This window comes from Podarcis filfolensis, assembly GCF_964270895.1.
Source record: "Podarcis filfolensis genome assembly, chromosome: 1".
Lineage (NCBI taxonomy): Eukaryota > Metazoa > Chordata > Lepidosauria > Squamata > Lacertidae > Podarcis > Podarcis filfolensis.
In genome coordinates this window covers 46,805,240-46,821,419 of record NC_139604.1, presented here as the reverse complement: position 1 = coordinate 46,821,419, position 16,180 = coordinate 46,805,240, and the positions used below count along the sequence as shown (strand labels likewise).

The following is a 16,180-nucleotide window of genomic DNA, read 5'->3' as shown; positions in this document are numbered from 1 at the left end:
TTATTATCGTTTTCTTTCACTGGACACAATCCAGCCTTAGTGAAGCATTTTAAGTTCCATTGGTTTAAACTGTAGGCAGGAAGCCTGTGGGGCTCCAGATGTTGCTGGATTGCAGCTCCTATCATTCCTGACCATTGGCCATGCAGCCTGGGCTTGATGGGAACTGCTGTCCAGGGACATCTGGAGGGCTACAGGTTTCCCACTCATTGTTTAAATTAAGTGCAAAGCATGTTCTCAGTGGGAAAAGCAGCCCTGAGAGTTGAGGGGGGAAATCCGCTGATGAAAAATGGTTATGCACATGCTAGGAGGGTGCATCAGTTCTCTGTGTGGGCTGAATAATGAAGTGAATTGGGGTTATTCAGGGGTCTCTCAACTCCTCCCTGTAAATTGTAAAAGTAAATTGTCAATAGCCACTCCCCTCCAGCTCAGATCAGGACTGCCATGAAGCCTCGTGTCACTCTGTTTCTGTGCTTTTCTGTGACATTTCCTATACACTGCTATGTTTCTGTAGGTCTTTGGGCTTTGTAAAAAGTGAGGCTGTCCCAAATGTTGCTTGAAGAACACTGAAAAGCTGTGGGTTGTTGTTGTTGTTTGAAGCCCAGCAGCAGAGGATTTTTCTACAAGTTAAAAGCTTCATTTTTCAAAAAAAAAATCCTATGTTGCTCTGCTGTAACAAAACAAAATTCAGAACTCTTCAAAACTCTTCAGCCAGTGTTCCAAACAGCCTCATATTGTAGGTTCTCTTGGAGGACACAAACAACCTTTCACTGGAAAGGAAGGCTGGCATGAAGCTGCAAAGTCCCCCCTCCCCTTCCTTAAAAAATAATATGCATCACTCAGATACTCATAATTCTTCTAAGGTAAGAATGAGACAAGGCCTTGTTTCCTACTACCCAGAAAAGAGATAAAGGAGGGAAGAGAAACTATTTAACTTCCCCTGATCTATTTGAAATTAATTTGGGAGGCTTTATCCACTCTGAAGGGCCTTATGTGCCCATAAATTTCATGTGCTTTGACCAAAAAGGGGAAAGTTTATAGCCATTTCTCAGACCCTCGTGATAACAGGAATCAGGAACAGAGAGCTTCCTTTTATACAAAGCAACTCAGAACCCAAAACACAGATCAAAGTTGAAAGAGAATAGAAATAATCAGAAACAGAACACAAATTTTAAAAATGCAGTTACAAGACAAATCTTGGGACTCATGCACTCTCTCGCACATGAATGCATTAAGCACCCCTCAGTTTTATAGGTTAAAAAGAAGGGGCCCCCTAAAATAAAATACTGCATTTTGATTTAAAGGCTCCGTATTCCACCCTTGTATGTTCCTCAAGGCCTTCGTGCAATCTGATTATTCATTAAGGATCCTTTGAACTTTATCCTTTGACTTCTCATGCAACTATTCATGGAAAATCTGAGCTAAGTTCAACTTCCTAGCCATAAGTTTGCAAATAATCTGATGATGCTAAATGTTTGCTTGTTTTCTCTCAAGACAGGAAAAAATGTAAGGGCATCCAAGTTCAGCATTCTTTTAGAATTACTCCCAAGGTGATTGCAGAAAATTGTACTGTGGAAGAAGAAAATGGTGCAATGAATGCACCCTAAGATTCTAATTTTGGCTGGTTTCTTCCAACCCAAAGCCAAATCTCTCATTCAGTGTGGACTTTTCTACTATGCCAGGGGTGACAAACCTGGTGCTTTCCAGATGTTGCTAGACTCCAGCTCACATCAACTCTAGCTAGCATGGCCAATGGTAAGAGATTATGGGAGCTGAAGTCAAACAACATCTGGAGGGCCACAGGTTCCCCACACCTGTCCTTGGCAATACAGTGTTGTGGTCCTCATGTGCACCAAGCCATAAAGGTTGCTCCCAACTCCATGGTTCACTATGGGCTTCTGTGCCTATGTACAAGGTTTTCCTGCATTTAAGAGTTTCAGGTTCCCCAATTTAATTTCCGCCGTCCATGATCACTCTTGCTAGATATAAGCTACACACAAAAAGTAATCTTCCTGGGGTTTATCGAGTGCTAAGCACTCTTTGATTGGATTAGAGTTTCAAGTTAGTGCTGAACTGAAATGTAAGAGTTCATTTCATGAGCATTGTCCCTGTCTGTGAAAGGCGCCACCTTTTTGTGGTGCCTACAATGGCATTTCCTCCTACTGCAAAAGTGTAAAATAAACAAAAGAACCAAATACTGCAAAATACTTGCTGTCTTTTCAGTGACTAAAAAAAATATGGCCTTTGGGATACAGTCCAACACCAGTAACCAGTGGTCCAGACCTAACTTTATGCAGCCCTCAGACCAACTGCATAAATTGTCTGCATGCTTTCAGTCTCAACCTCTGGCAAGAGGAATCTGCCCCTCACCAGCAGCCTACTGGATGGGAAGAAAGAAAGAGAGAGAATGAGGTGGCAGAAAGAAAAATAAAATGGAGTGGCTCCAACCACTCACATGTGGCCTCCAGCAGATTTCCTCCAAGGGATGTGGCCCTCAATAGAAAAAAGGTTGCCCACCTTAGCTATACCCATTTACCTGGGTTGAAGTCAATTGTATCCAGTGAAATTTTACACAGAGTATACTCTCTGAACTTAATGGGCCTAAGTTAGTCATGCCTATTCATTTAAATGGGTCTCCTCAGATTATTACTAAGATTGAATACAACCTATTGTATTCAACCAGGGTTACTCCTGGGTTGGCATCTATACGATTGCCCAGTTAAATTCAGAACTCTGGTGGATTCCATAAAGAGACCCCTGTTCTTTATAATTTAATAGCCAGCAACCCACTAGTATTTAACGCTCTATTCCTTATAAATGTTGATTGGGTTAATGGCTTTATTCCAACAACCTCATTTAGGGAGCTCCAGCTGGCCTCCTAGCCCTGTTTCCTGGTATGTAAATGTGGGTTTAGGGCTGATCCTCACCAATCTGCCTAAAGGCAGACAGGCACCTTGTTAGGCTTTTGTTCATCGGGGGGGGGGGGGGAGTTTCCCATGGCAGTAGTATTCCACTTTATGGTTCTTGGAATACAGCACAGCCTTATTATTTTCATTTTTTAAAGAAAAAAAGCCAAGCCAGAGAGAATGATTGAATAAGAATGGTATGCATAGGGGTTAAAAGTAATTATAAACAGGTTTGCAAAACTCCAGTTACTTAGTTGCCATGGATGCCTTTACAATTCGGCCCGGCAACCAGACTGCGCTAGTTGGAAAGGAACAGCGCCAGCTCCACAGATCGAAGTGGCCAAGTGGCCATATACGGGGTAAGGTGGCCCTGCCAGTAAATGGCTGCCAAGGTTTTGGGTTAATAGTAGCACTTGGTGCTGTGGCAGATTGGCAGCCAGTACAGATCTCTGAGCAGAGGTGTCGTATGCTGATAGGGTCTCACTCTAACATGCCGCAGAGGAAAATAGGGACATGTGTGGCTTGCGTCTTTCACTAAGAGAATCATAGACTTACAGAACCATAAAGTTGGAAGGTCTCCTGAGGGTCTACCCCCTGCAAGGCCAGAATCTCCAAGTTGCAGGTTTCCTGGAGACTGAGAGTGCACACTTTCTCCTTAAAGCCAGTTGCCAGTGAGGAAAGCAGCCAATCAGGAGGCAGAGAGGAGACATTGAGGGAGCTGGAACCTGCCTTCTTCTCCTCTAACATTGGACAGAGGTAGTGGCTCTTTAGGCACCGCCGCCACTGCCACTCAGGGACTGTGGCACCCACTGGGCCGCTCACCTCCCAGACAGGATAGGGTGCACATCCCAGCCAAGCACAGTTTGCACCACTGTTTGCACCACACTCCTCTCTGCTCACCCAGCAGGCACCCCACCACCATGCTGAGGTGGTTGGCACACTGCACTCTCAAGGGTGCAAGGGGACCCAGGTGCCCAGCAGTGTGCTGAGGAGTTTGGCGGTATCTGCCAACATCCAAAATTCAGGGTGTCCCGATTAAATCGAGACAGTTGGCAAGTATGTGGCTGCAACTTCTGAATCAAGTGCAAGGGAAGTCTCACACAAAGTGCCCATGTTCCGAAATATACCAGCAAGAGGATTGAAGAGGAATCTTTCTATACTCCGGTTTCCACCTCTCCCTCTCTCTGAGCTCGCTGCTCAGAAATCTGGCTGGCTCTTACATTCTGTAAAACTGTAATACATATAAAGTCTTTTATTTATATAAGTACTCTTTATATAGAATTTAAATAGGATGGTTTTCAGTAACTGGCAAATGGCTAAGCTGTTAGGATTGCAGCCAAATGTCTCTTTTTAAAATGAGTCATATTTTACTTTAAATTAGCAAAAATGAATGTATTTTCTTTGCACTCTAGACTAAGCATGCCTTTTTTAAAAAAAAACCTTGCTGAATGCTTTATGTATAGAACAAATAATATCTATTTGGCTAGCACTGGGACTTACGTCATGCTACATGCTGACAGCCTACTGTAAACATTATACTGTGTATAAGTAAGCCTTCTGTCCACTGCTAAATGGTAAAAATCATATGCCATACATTGCAGAAATCTCAGATCATAAAAAGAGCCCTAGATTTGGCCAGTTTTCCACTACTCTTTCAAGCATACACAGTCTTAAGCGCACAGATTCAGGAATGAACACAAAAGACTCGTTCTCCTCCAACATGTCAAAAGATCTCTTTTCTTTCAGTTTCCGTGTTCAGACATAACGATAAACCACAGGGTGGCATCCAATTGGTGTATTTACATGGATGGAATACATCTATCTGTGAAATGGGGAATGAAACCATTTTCAGCAATATCCCCTCTCTCTTACAGTTCCTCACCCTCACTGAACCTTCTCAGAAGGATTGGAAGATCCCTCAGAGCAGATAGAGGGGCAAGGGGTTGCAGGGGAGAGGAGGAATCACTGAAAATTGCACACCAATTGGACATCACCCTGTGGTTTATTGTCATGGTTAAACAGGGACACTGAGAGAAAATAAATCTTTTGATGTACAGTCATACCTCATGTTACATCCGCTTCAGGTTGTGTTTTTTCAGGTTGCGGACTGCCGAAACCCAGAAGTACTGGAATGGGTTACTTCCAGGTTTCGGCAGTCGTGCATGCACAGAAGTGCTAAGCACTTTGCGCATGCGCATAAGCGCCGAATCGCAACCCGTGTGTGCACAGAGGCGGGTTGCAAATGTGCATCCCGCACAGATCACGTTCGCAACCCGGGCATCCACTGTATTGGCTCACACACTCCCCCTCTCTGGTGCACCCAAGTATTTCATATTGCGACCAAAGCAGGCCATCTAGCCTTATATAAGCAACACCATATCTATCTTATCTATCTATCTATCATCTATCATCTATCTATCTATTTATCTATCATCTATATCATCTATCTATCATCTATCTATCTATCTATCATCTATATCATCTATCTATCATCTATCTATCTGTCTGTCTTATATCTGTCTATATCTGTCTATATCTATAATCAGCTAACTAACTACCCACCTATAGAACTCACAGTTCACCTGTGTGGATGGTACCAGATTGTAGTGTCTTAACAAAGTCCATCTGTATGAGTCGGTTTCTCTTTCTAGAAACAATTCTATAACTTAATTTCCCTACCAAAACACCAGTGTTTACTCAGTATGAAATCTGTTCTTTGTCAGCTTAAAACAGTGATTTCTTTATTACTGCTCCGCAAAGGGAATGGCATTCTAGGCCTGGCACTGAAGCAAGTCTGGTTCAGCCTACAACAATGTTGTAATGGAAGCAGGGTGATCTTGGGGTCAAGCAGAATGGGATTTGTGTACAGATATGTGTCTGCATAAGAAACAGAGGCATGTGCTGAGAGAATGAGAAATGAGGCCTGGCGGAAGCCTCTGCTTAGACAATGGAAAGCTGTTACCTTTATAATGGAAAGCTGTGGTTGGCTGGTAGGTAGGTAGGTTGCTTTTCTCCTATTGATTGCTGCAATCCAGCCACAGATAAGCGTTTTTTAAAAAAAGTTCTGTTGATTTCAATGAGAGAGTGAAGCACATAATTATAAGTATGCCTCTCTGGGGGTGCATTAATTTCTGCACAGTAGTTTTAGGCAGTCTTGGCACTTACAGAAGCATTTCAGCATTACACAGGGACATGATAAGAGAGCCCAGTCACTGCTGCCTAGTCTTTTCTTCTAATGATTTGCAACTACAACGGTCACTTACGTATTTGACAGGCCCAGAGCTGTTGCTCCTAGGTTGAAGACATGTTTCATGATACATGATGTATGCTTAGTCTAACTGCCCCCTTTCCTCCTGCACCTTTTTCAAAACATTCTTTTATAAATTCATTTTGCCAAAAGCCTATAAGTCCAAATGGTATTTTACTGCCATTAGCCCATCTAGCTCAGTATTGTCTGCATTCACTGGCAGAAGTCTCTCCCAGCCCTACCTAGAGATGATGGGGATTGAACTTGGAATATACTGCATGCAAAAGAGCTGTTCTACTACTGAGCTTTGGCCCTTCCAAAGTGCGGAGGTCCTGAATTCACAAGCACCCCTTGGTGGGGACCACATGCTCTCTGTACGTTGGGGGGTGGGGTGGACAGAGTCCATCACTACCATTTTCAGAGGTGGGAACACATACAGTAATCTAAACAAGATTACCAGAGCATGGATACAGATACAACTTGAGTTCTTTTGTATAAGTAAAAGGTTGTCATTCATTCCTCTGGAGAAGAAATAAAGTGCTTCATTTGGGGACACTGTCATAATATTGTGTCACCTGTGCCCTCTTTTGGGGTGGCCCAGTCCCAGAAGCGCCAACTTCTCCACAATCTGACTGGGTTAAGAGTACAGCCTTAATCATTCTCGTGTGACAGAATGTTGGGAGCTGGCTTTAAAATGTATTTACAACTTCTATGGATTAAAAAAGAAAAACATTCTGCTAAGAGGAACTTGTGAGCCGTCAGCTCAACTCTCATTGTTGCAGAAAGGTTTGTTCCAAAAAAAGTTAGGGCTTGCTGGACTTAAAATAGAAAGAACATGTAAGTACGATAATTAGATAAAAAAAAGGATATTAGGACCTGAAGCAGAATGTTTACTTCCTTTGATGTAGCATGGAAACATATGCCTGTAAAAGTGGGTTGTGAGGCATGTTAAACAGCAACAAAAATCACCATTATTAAGTTTGAATCAAAGTTCTGTCTTTACCGCATTAATTTAATTTGGTTTCAGAGGTCCCCATCTCAATTCTAATTTCTGCCTTTGATGTTTGCCTAGGCGTATTTGAGGTTCACCTTCTTTATTTCAATGATTTAGCCATACACTATTGGCTATAGCAGTTAGGCCTGTCACTGCCTGTTGAATTTCATGTGATAAATTTGATGAGGGAAAAAGCACTATCCTATACATGTCGACCCAGAAGTAAGTCCCATTGTGCTCCATGGGGCTTCCTCACTGGTATAGGATTGCAGCAAAATTTGCTATCTTGAAAGAGTTTACAAGTATAGGTACACATAAGACCACACAAATTGTCACCCATGGTCCACCAAGACCTCAGTAAATCTGCTTTTGTTGCTTACCTTTGACAGCAAAAATAAAGGGGCTTTCAAGCACCTATCTGGTCATAATACATGCCTGGTGGGCTGCAATCAGCATGTTGGAACACAAGTTTCCCCAAGCCAAAATAAGACCATGCACTCATCACCCAGTGGCGTAGCGTGGGTTGTCAGCACCTGGGGCAAGGCAAGTAATTTGCGCCCCTAACCCGTGGATTTTAGTAGGGGCAGAGAGCTGCGAGTGCGCCCCCCCCAGATGTTGCGCCCGGTGCGGCCATCCCCCCCTGCACCCCCACGCTACGCCACTGTCATCACCCTAACTTAACTTCGTGTGATTTGAAAAAAATGGCTCTTAGGTATGGTCTGCCCAAACAGCAGAACGCAGTGGGAATGAGATGGTAGCGATATGAGCTAGGAGAATGGATTTTCCCATTTTGGATTGCAGGTGGTGGACAATATTTTAAAATATTACTTCATGTAAAAACAACATTTCCCTGCAAACAAAAAAGGAGCACAGCAGCGAATGAGTGGGGCTATCTCCCTATTGTGTAATTCTTTCTTTCAGGGTTTTTGATGGAGGACCATTCAGAACTGGTGGTCCCACGCTTCTCGTCTAAAAAAAGGAACAACCTACTATAACCATCTCAGGATCGTTATCACCATAATACTTAGGTGCACAAGTAGACCAAGCTGGAATTCAAACTGCAAATGGCAGAAGGACAAAATCAAGATTCACATTAAAAGTCTTGTGCCTGTTAAAAACTTAATCCTGCCAAACGAAAAAGCTTTGCAATGATTTTTGTGTTGAGCTCTGGTGCAGTGAAGGGCGTTCCATATTTTGGGAGCAGACACCAGAACACTTTTCTACATTTTCTCAAAGAGTTTCCTTTGTGAAGGCACAAGGCAAGCTGAGGAGGATCACTACGTCCACATCTATATGTGCAGTGGGGTTTCCTTCCAGTAACTGTGCTTCCATATATTGCTCTTGGTGTTGCTGCATTTAATTTTCTGACCCAGGAGGCAGTTTTGACCTGCTCTACTTCAGCATATTTGACATTGATTAAAACATGGGTTGTATCCAGCAAAGTCATTCTGTTTGCTCAAGCAGAACTTCCTCTGCTCCCTGTATGCATCCCCCAAATCTGTTCTGGAAGTTCCCTCAGTCCTCCAGAACAGCGTGGGGTGGGCAGGGACAGGAGAGGGAGGGAAGTGATGTCACACAAGTGCAAGTCTTTGCGCAGGCAAGGATGGACACAACCCCATACATTTACTCTGGTTTTCATTGTGCCCATCAAAGAATCCACAGCTGTTGAGAAAATTAAGCTTGGCCTTAGCCCACAAGGATGCAGGGAATTGATTGCACTCCTGGAAACAACTGACATTCCTGAGGTCCTGCTGATTATATGTGTCAGGTGTCAGGTCCTAATATATCTTACTGGCAGTAGTACACTGTTCCTACACCCCACCACATCCCAACTGCTGAGATCCCTCTCTTCCCTGTGTCTGTGGAGGAATGTACATCAAACCTTAAGACAGCAGGGTGGCTTTCAACATTGACAGGTAGCTCAGAATATGGCACCAGCAAGGGGAACTATTGACAGCTGGTGAAATAATCTGAGATCTCTTCATGGCTGCAAATTATGCTCCAAGAAAGATTGCTCCTTTCTCCTTGTGATCCTTCTCCCGCTCTTCAGTTCCCAGGTACCTCATCTCTCCCCATCATAGATGTTCCAAGGAGACACTAAAATAAGCACTGGTGATTGAGCGGGGGTGGGGGGAATTGGTAAAATTTGCCAAAAAATATCCACAACTGGTGCTGATCCTCACTTCCCAGTGAAAATGTAAAATCTGATTATTAGGTTGTGTCTAGTGGTGGCCTTGCACTTCCACTCAAACACTCCAATTCCCATGTACCCCTGAAAAGCTGTTTCTGAAGGTAGGAACTTGGGAAATGTATGAGATATGGCACAGAGGGCTGTAGTAAGTAGATGGGGGAAAGGGGTTGGTGTAAATTAGGACTCTGGTTTGTACAAGCAGAAGCATTTATTCTAGCACAAAATTGCCTTTGGACGGAACTCAGTGCATTTTATTGTAACAGGCAGTTTTCTGGAAAAGACCTGTTATTGGGATCCAAGCCAATATTTGCAAGTTTGAATCACTGGTCATCAGAGACAGGCATCCAGCACCACAGCCGTAGCCATATAAAATTAAAACAAGGTTCTGATTCCTTAAGTGATCGTTCAGTTTGTTTACCATAAAACAATTTCTTTCTGTCATTACAAATACATACTTCACGCTTAATAAGAGTTTTATATCAGTAAGATTTTCATGGCTCCCCCTGCCAAGAATCATGGGAATTGTAGTTTGTGAGGTACAAAGTATCTGTTAGAAATCTTCATAGAACTACAGTTCTCAGCATTATGCCTGGGGCATGAATGACCAGTTGAATTCTATAGTATAGGTATATCCTTCATTAGATTTAGTTGTACCATATGAGCTTAGCCAGACTTCCTTTTCGGGAAAAGAAAAGACTTAAGAAGTAAACACCCAAAGAGTAGGTCTCTTAAATTTTCTCCAGTTGTTCTACAGTTTGTTCTTCACTGGCACCCTTCCCTTAAGAAGACCCCAGGTGTTGTAGGTGGGAGATGAAGTGGCAGCCAGTAAATGATCCATAAATACTTAGGCTTGGGAGCAATTTGGTTCAACAGTGGAAATGGTTTAGGCAGTAATTACATATTAAACTTACTGATGCTATTAAAATGGGTCTGCTTATGACAGCAGAGACAGAGATTAACTCCATGGTACACCTCTCCTTTTCACATGAAACTATAAGCAATAATTATATGAAAGTGGTTTTCAGTTGTATTAGTTTGTGCTGTTCACACACACCCTGCTCATTTTTTTGGAATGCCTTAGTGGGAAGGGCTTTAACCCAGTGGTAGAACATCTGTCTTACAAGCAGAAGGTTCCAGGTTCAATCTGGTTTTTCCAGTTAAGTTTGGGAAAGACCCCTGTCTGAAACCTGAAGAGCTGACTTCAGTCAGTTTAGACAATACAGTGGTACCTCTGGTTACGAACTTAATTCGTTCCAGAGGTCCATTCTTAACCTGAGGTGCCACTTCAGCTAATGGGGCCTCCTGCTGCTGGCCTGCCACCACCACACAATTTCTGTTCTCATCCTGAGGTAAACTTCTTAACCCGAGGTACTACTTCCGGGTTAGCAGAGTTTGTAACCTGAAGTGTTTGTAACCCGAGGTACCACTGTACTGAGCTAGACGGTCTGACTTGATATAAGGCAGCTTCCTATGTTCAGTAACCGCCAGTGTAGATTGTTTTATTACATCCTTGGTGGTGCTCTCCCTTTTGAGGACAGAGTATTCACAGTCCTTTTTGTAAATAAATTATCTGGCGGGGTCATCTTGATTTTTCATATGTTGTTGCATTCTCCATCTATGCTGCATGTTGAGGTGTTGAGCAGGTGCTTCCAATTTCAGTGTAAACAATGACCTTCCAAAGTGACAACAAAATATTTAGGTGATGACACCCCCTCCCCTTATACACACCCATTACTTTCCCTAATGTAGCACACATTCCAGCTAAAACCTTGATGCTGTCATCTTGCATTCCCATTTTTAGCCAATGCAAAAAAAGTTTCAGTGAGGGACTCCACTTCCCCGTATAAGCTTTGGGCAAAAATGAAAAGCAAGCCCTGGGTATTGTTAATAGGCTTTAGATGCTGGCCTCCTAGTTTGATCGGAATGGACTCAAAAGAGTCATAAACCAAGTAATACATAGTTCCAAGCCGGCATCAAAGGCGTTCACAATCCTGTTGGGAGAAACTGAGTATTGATGAAAGGGGAAGCTTATTGTGTATGTAAGAGAATTTCTTTCGAGGCTTATGCATGAAGGCAGGCTCCGTGGGTCAGGGTAGTCTGGGACTGCTTTTAATTTACATCCCTCCCCCTCCTACTCCCACCTCCCCAATATAGTCACACACACTTGAATTTAGCTTCCTCAGCATTAAAATGTCAGATGTTTTCTTAATGACATCACTCCTTTTATTTTTAATCCTGTTTCATTTTTTCCAGATGGGGCTAGAGATTATTTGTAACGATCTCAAGCCAAATCTGAAACACAGGCTTTGATTCACTTTTCTCTTCCCCTGCCAGCCCTTTCTACCAATATGAATTGAATTGGTACATTTTGCACAGTTGCCTCATTATCTCCAACCTTTCCTGAGACAGGAAGCTTGCACCCTCATAGAGCTTTGCACACACAGATCACTGGGGTGGGTGATGTCATCACAGCCGAAATCCCAGAGATGCTAGCAAGCTGTGTGCCACACCATGGCATAAGCAGGCCCCAAATAGGGAAGCCTTGTTATATTCCCCATGTAACAAAAATTACATTGTCTTGCAGGTAGAGGTTGGGAATCGTTATATAATGATAATGCCTGTTCCCACCCCCTCAAAAAACGTTATTTTAGAATTAGGGCTCCATTTGTCCCATTAGACCTAGCAGGACCCTGTAGAAACATACAAGTAGCCTGCTGAATCAGGCCAAAGGCCCATCAAGTCCAGCATCCTACTTGTCACAGTGGCTAACCAGAGACCTAATCAAAGGCAGTGTGGTGTAGTGGTTAGAGTGTTGGGCTAGGATCCAATAGACCAGGGTTCAAATCCCCACTGGGTGACCTTGGGCCTGTCACTTACTCTCAGCTTAACTTTCCTCAGCGTGTTTTTGTAAAGATAAATGGGGGGGGGTATGCCACCTTGAGCAACTTGAGGAAAAGTGGGATATAAATGTAATAAAAGAGATGCTTTCTGGGAACCCACAACAATGCTTGAAAGCAATAACTGTTTCTCTAGTGGGCACTTGGACATCACCAGGTGTACTGTCATCCCCAAGTTGTATGAAGGAGAAGTAGTTTAAACAGGAGGTTGCTCAAGCATGGAGCACAGCGGCCATGTTGTCCCTGCCCAGGAATGGCTGTAGCCAGTGTTTTTTTTCCTATTTAAAAAAACATTTAGGGGATACACTCATTTTCCTACTCATATTGAAATACTGCCCTTCAATGAGGCCAAACATAGATTCACAAATTGTTTAGGGGTATGCATACCCCAGGGAAAAAAAGCACTGGCTGTAGCTAATATGCAGAACTATGTGCATGTAGCCACTTAACTAACTAATCAGCTGAAAGGCATTTAAATAACATGTATTCAATTTACAGCCCTTGTACTGTGTAGAAATAAGACACCTCGATTTTTCTCTGCCTCAGCAAATGATCCTGTGGCCATGAAAAAAGGCGGCGTTGGCTAGATTTGAGAATGGTTAAACTGGCTTAAATGTTCTGTCTTAACTAATATTTGTTTTGGTGTTTCACAGTATGCTAATATACCCAAAATATGCTGAACGAAACTCCCCACTGACGGGACTTCTTTCTAACTCCTTTGCAGACCTCCTACTCTGAGTGGTAGCCCTGTCATCTCCGACATCTCTCTCATCCGCCTTTCTCCACACCCTGCGGGGCCTGCAGAGTCGCCTTTCAACCACCCTCACGCGTACATGAACCCCCATATGGAGCACTACCTCCGCTCCATGCATGGCAGCCCTACCCTCTCTATGATCTCAGCAGCTCGAGGCCTCAGCCCAGCTGACGGTAAGTGGGAACACAGGCTTGGCTGAGCTGCCAGCTGAAACCTGTTCCTGTGTATCGATGCACCTCAAGGGTAGTCTCCACGATGGGAGCTGCCAATAGGCAAGGGCAGTTCTGGATGAAGTAAACTCTCCATTTGAAGCATTTGAAAAGGACGCATCTTATGTTATTAGGTTGCTTCCTCTTATGGAGGAGGAGAAGTAAAACACCCATGCTGTGTGCTAGGTTGGAGGAGAAGAGAAATAGGATCAGATTGAAGGGAAAGGTTTATTTTTAAGAAAAGAAAAGAAAATGAAGCTTGGGAACGCTGCTGGCCTTAATATTCCTGGGCGCTCTTGGTCCTCATCATCTATTCATGTCAATGGTAAATAGGAAAAGACACTATTAGGTAAGGTAAAGGTAAAGAGACCCCTGACCATTAGGTCCAGTCATGACCGACTCTGGGGTTGCGGTGCTCATCTCGCCTTATTGGCCAAGGGAGCTGGCGTACAGCTTCCAGGTCATATGGCCAGCATGACTAAGCCGCTTCTGGCGAACCAGAGCAGCACACGAAAATGCCGTTTACCTTCCCGCCAGAGTGGTACCTATTGATCTACTTGCACTTTGACGTGCTTTCGAACTGCTAGGTTGGCAGGAGCAGGGCCTGAGCAACGGGAGCTCACCCCGTCGCGGGGAATCGAACCACCGACCTTCTGATCGGCAAGTCCTAGGCTCTGTGGTTTAACTCACAGTGCCACCCGCATCCCTCACTATTGGGTAGTCATACCAAAAACCAAGTTCAGTAGGTAGCAGCCACCTGCCCCAATACCTGCATGCAAATGCTCAGATGACAGCTATATGGCCCATAGTCTGTAATAATTGTCCACTTGAATTATACATTTGATGAAGCCCAGCATCCAGGCTGTGCAGAATCAGAACTAGAATCCAGCCTGGCAGACTTAACCAATCTGGTAACGCCTGGCTTTTCTGTTGCTGCTGATTTGGTTTTGCTGGTCCCAGAGGCCTCTCCCTCCAGCAAGTGTTAAGATTCCAAGTCTCTCCTCTAAGCAAACTACAGATGCATTTTATTGCTCTTGTAGTCTTTCTCCCTCTTGCTACTCCCGAGCCTCCTTCCTGCCGGCAAAAGAAAAATTCTTATTACTTGGCATTAGAAAGGGGCCTTTGTGTTGCCTTTCGGTTTTCTTTCTTTCTCCCTCTCCCTCTCCTTCAAGCCACAATAAATAAGTTAATGGAGAGCGGACGGAGAAGCAGGTTTGAAAATTCACAAATGGGCAAAAGTGAGGATAATTGGTTCTGGCAAGCCAAATGGTTTTCTACTGCCAGGAACTAAACACACAACCCCCGCCCCCACTCTGCGTATTAGAACCCTGCTTTAATTTTCTTATGCTGCTTCTCGTTAACTGGGCCGTGTTTGTCTTTTTCTTTCATAATAGCCTGGGATGTTAATTCTGACAGCATTACTGCGCTTGGATCCCTCACCACCTCCCCTCCTTTCCTCCATTTCTCTCTTTCTCTCTCTCTCTCTTGCTCTCGCTGGTGAACTCTGTGTTCATACAGAGGGATTATTAGAAGGGGGGTGGAAATGAGAGATTGTTTATAAATTTGCGGAAATGGAGGAATGTGGAGGGCCCCAGCCTGGTGTCTTTTGTCCACAGAGAGCACACACGTCCTAAGCATACGTCAGAGTCGTAACTGCAACCTTTTGGCAGGGAGAGGGGGAGATTCTAGTGTCACGGCAGCGGTTTTACTCTCCGGAAATATTTTATTCTTGTTGTTTCTTTCTCCCTCTCCCTCCTCTTCCCCCTTTGCTCTTTCTCCCCTGCAGTAGCTCACGAGCATCTGAAAGAACGAGGTCTCTTTGGCCTGCCCCCTCCTCCTCCAGGAGCCAACCCTGCGGACTACTATCACCAGATGACGCTCATGGCCAGCCATCCAAATCCTTACGGGGACCTCCTTATGCAGAGTGCGGGAGCAGCCAGTGCAACGCACCTTCATGATTACCTCAGCCCTGTAGATGGTGAGTAAGGAAGCAGAAGCCTTCCCGAGGGCTCACCCAGACTTCCCCTTGCCCTGCCACTTTCTCCTGAGGAAATTTGGTCTTCACCCCTGAATCGGAGCAAACGTCAGTCGGGCTTTCTTCTGGTTGACGTTTGCTCCAATGTATTGCTAAAGAGTGGGCTTTCCAAAGGAAATCAGCGGGGCAAGGACAAAACCACTTGAAAGCGTGGGGCAAGCGGAAAACCGTCCGGACCCATGCTTTCCAGGCACGGGACAAGCGCAAGTCTGGGCGAGCCCTTGGTTGTGTACACCCTGAGGGCATTTTAGTCCCAAGGACTGTTCCTAGAGCAGATGGCAGCCATCATGCTCCTGATGGCTATAGGGAGCACACTTAGCACCTGTAATTAGTAGTGGATTTCACGATAGTGTCCTCGCTGCAAAAGTGTGTGTGTGTGTGTGTGTGTGTGTGTTTATATTTTTGTAACAGGAAGCTATGTACAGGGTGATGGATTATCCAGCCAGGCCTCTCTAGTTTTTGTGCTTGACTGTAGGTCCTTTTTTTGTGACAGACACAGATGGTGAAACCAGGGCAGCAAAGGGCCCCACCTTCATTTTTTTTGAGAATGTCTATCAAAAGCATACAGCATACATTGCAAACACTCCGGTGCTGTTGCTAACAAAGCACCCTTCCTTAGACTCGTCAGGTACTGTGAGGCTTCAGGGTATGAGTTGTAAGAACTTTGTACTGCTAATGAGGGAAGGCCCCCATCAGGCTTTACAATATGCAAACCAACACAGGACAGCCTCCTCTCACAGAGAGAGGGGGTGGAAATAGTTGTAGTCCAACATTTTGCCTGCTTTGCCTATTTAGGTTGCCTGCTTTGAAGCAGCGATGGCCCTTCAGAACAGTTAAGAGGGTGAAGAATTAATTCGCCGGTTTTGTCATAAGTGTTTTCTCCAGTTATTGAAGTCAGTGGGGTTTTGTTTGCCTGCTTGCTTCCTTGAGCACAATATAGCCTAAGTTGA

The 16,180-nt window shown here is 44.3% G+C and overlaps 1 protein-coding gene across 2 annotated transcripts in view; it reads left to right on the top strand.

Annotated features, from left to right (window-relative positions):
- The window catches only part of GLI2 (GLI family zinc finger 2), a 304,721-nt gene that overhangs the window by 255,252 nt on the left and 33,289 nt on the right, over positions 1–16,180 (top strand). For both annotated transcript variants that reach the window (XM_083584535.1, XM_083584536.1), the window contains exons 4-5: positions 12,957–13,159; positions 14,982–15,173. In XM_083584535.1, the coding sequence (XP_083440661.1) occupies positions 12,957–13,159; positions 14,982–15,173 (395 nt within the window). The remainder of the gene's footprint in view (positions 1–12,956; positions 13,160–14,981; positions 15,174–16,180) is intronic.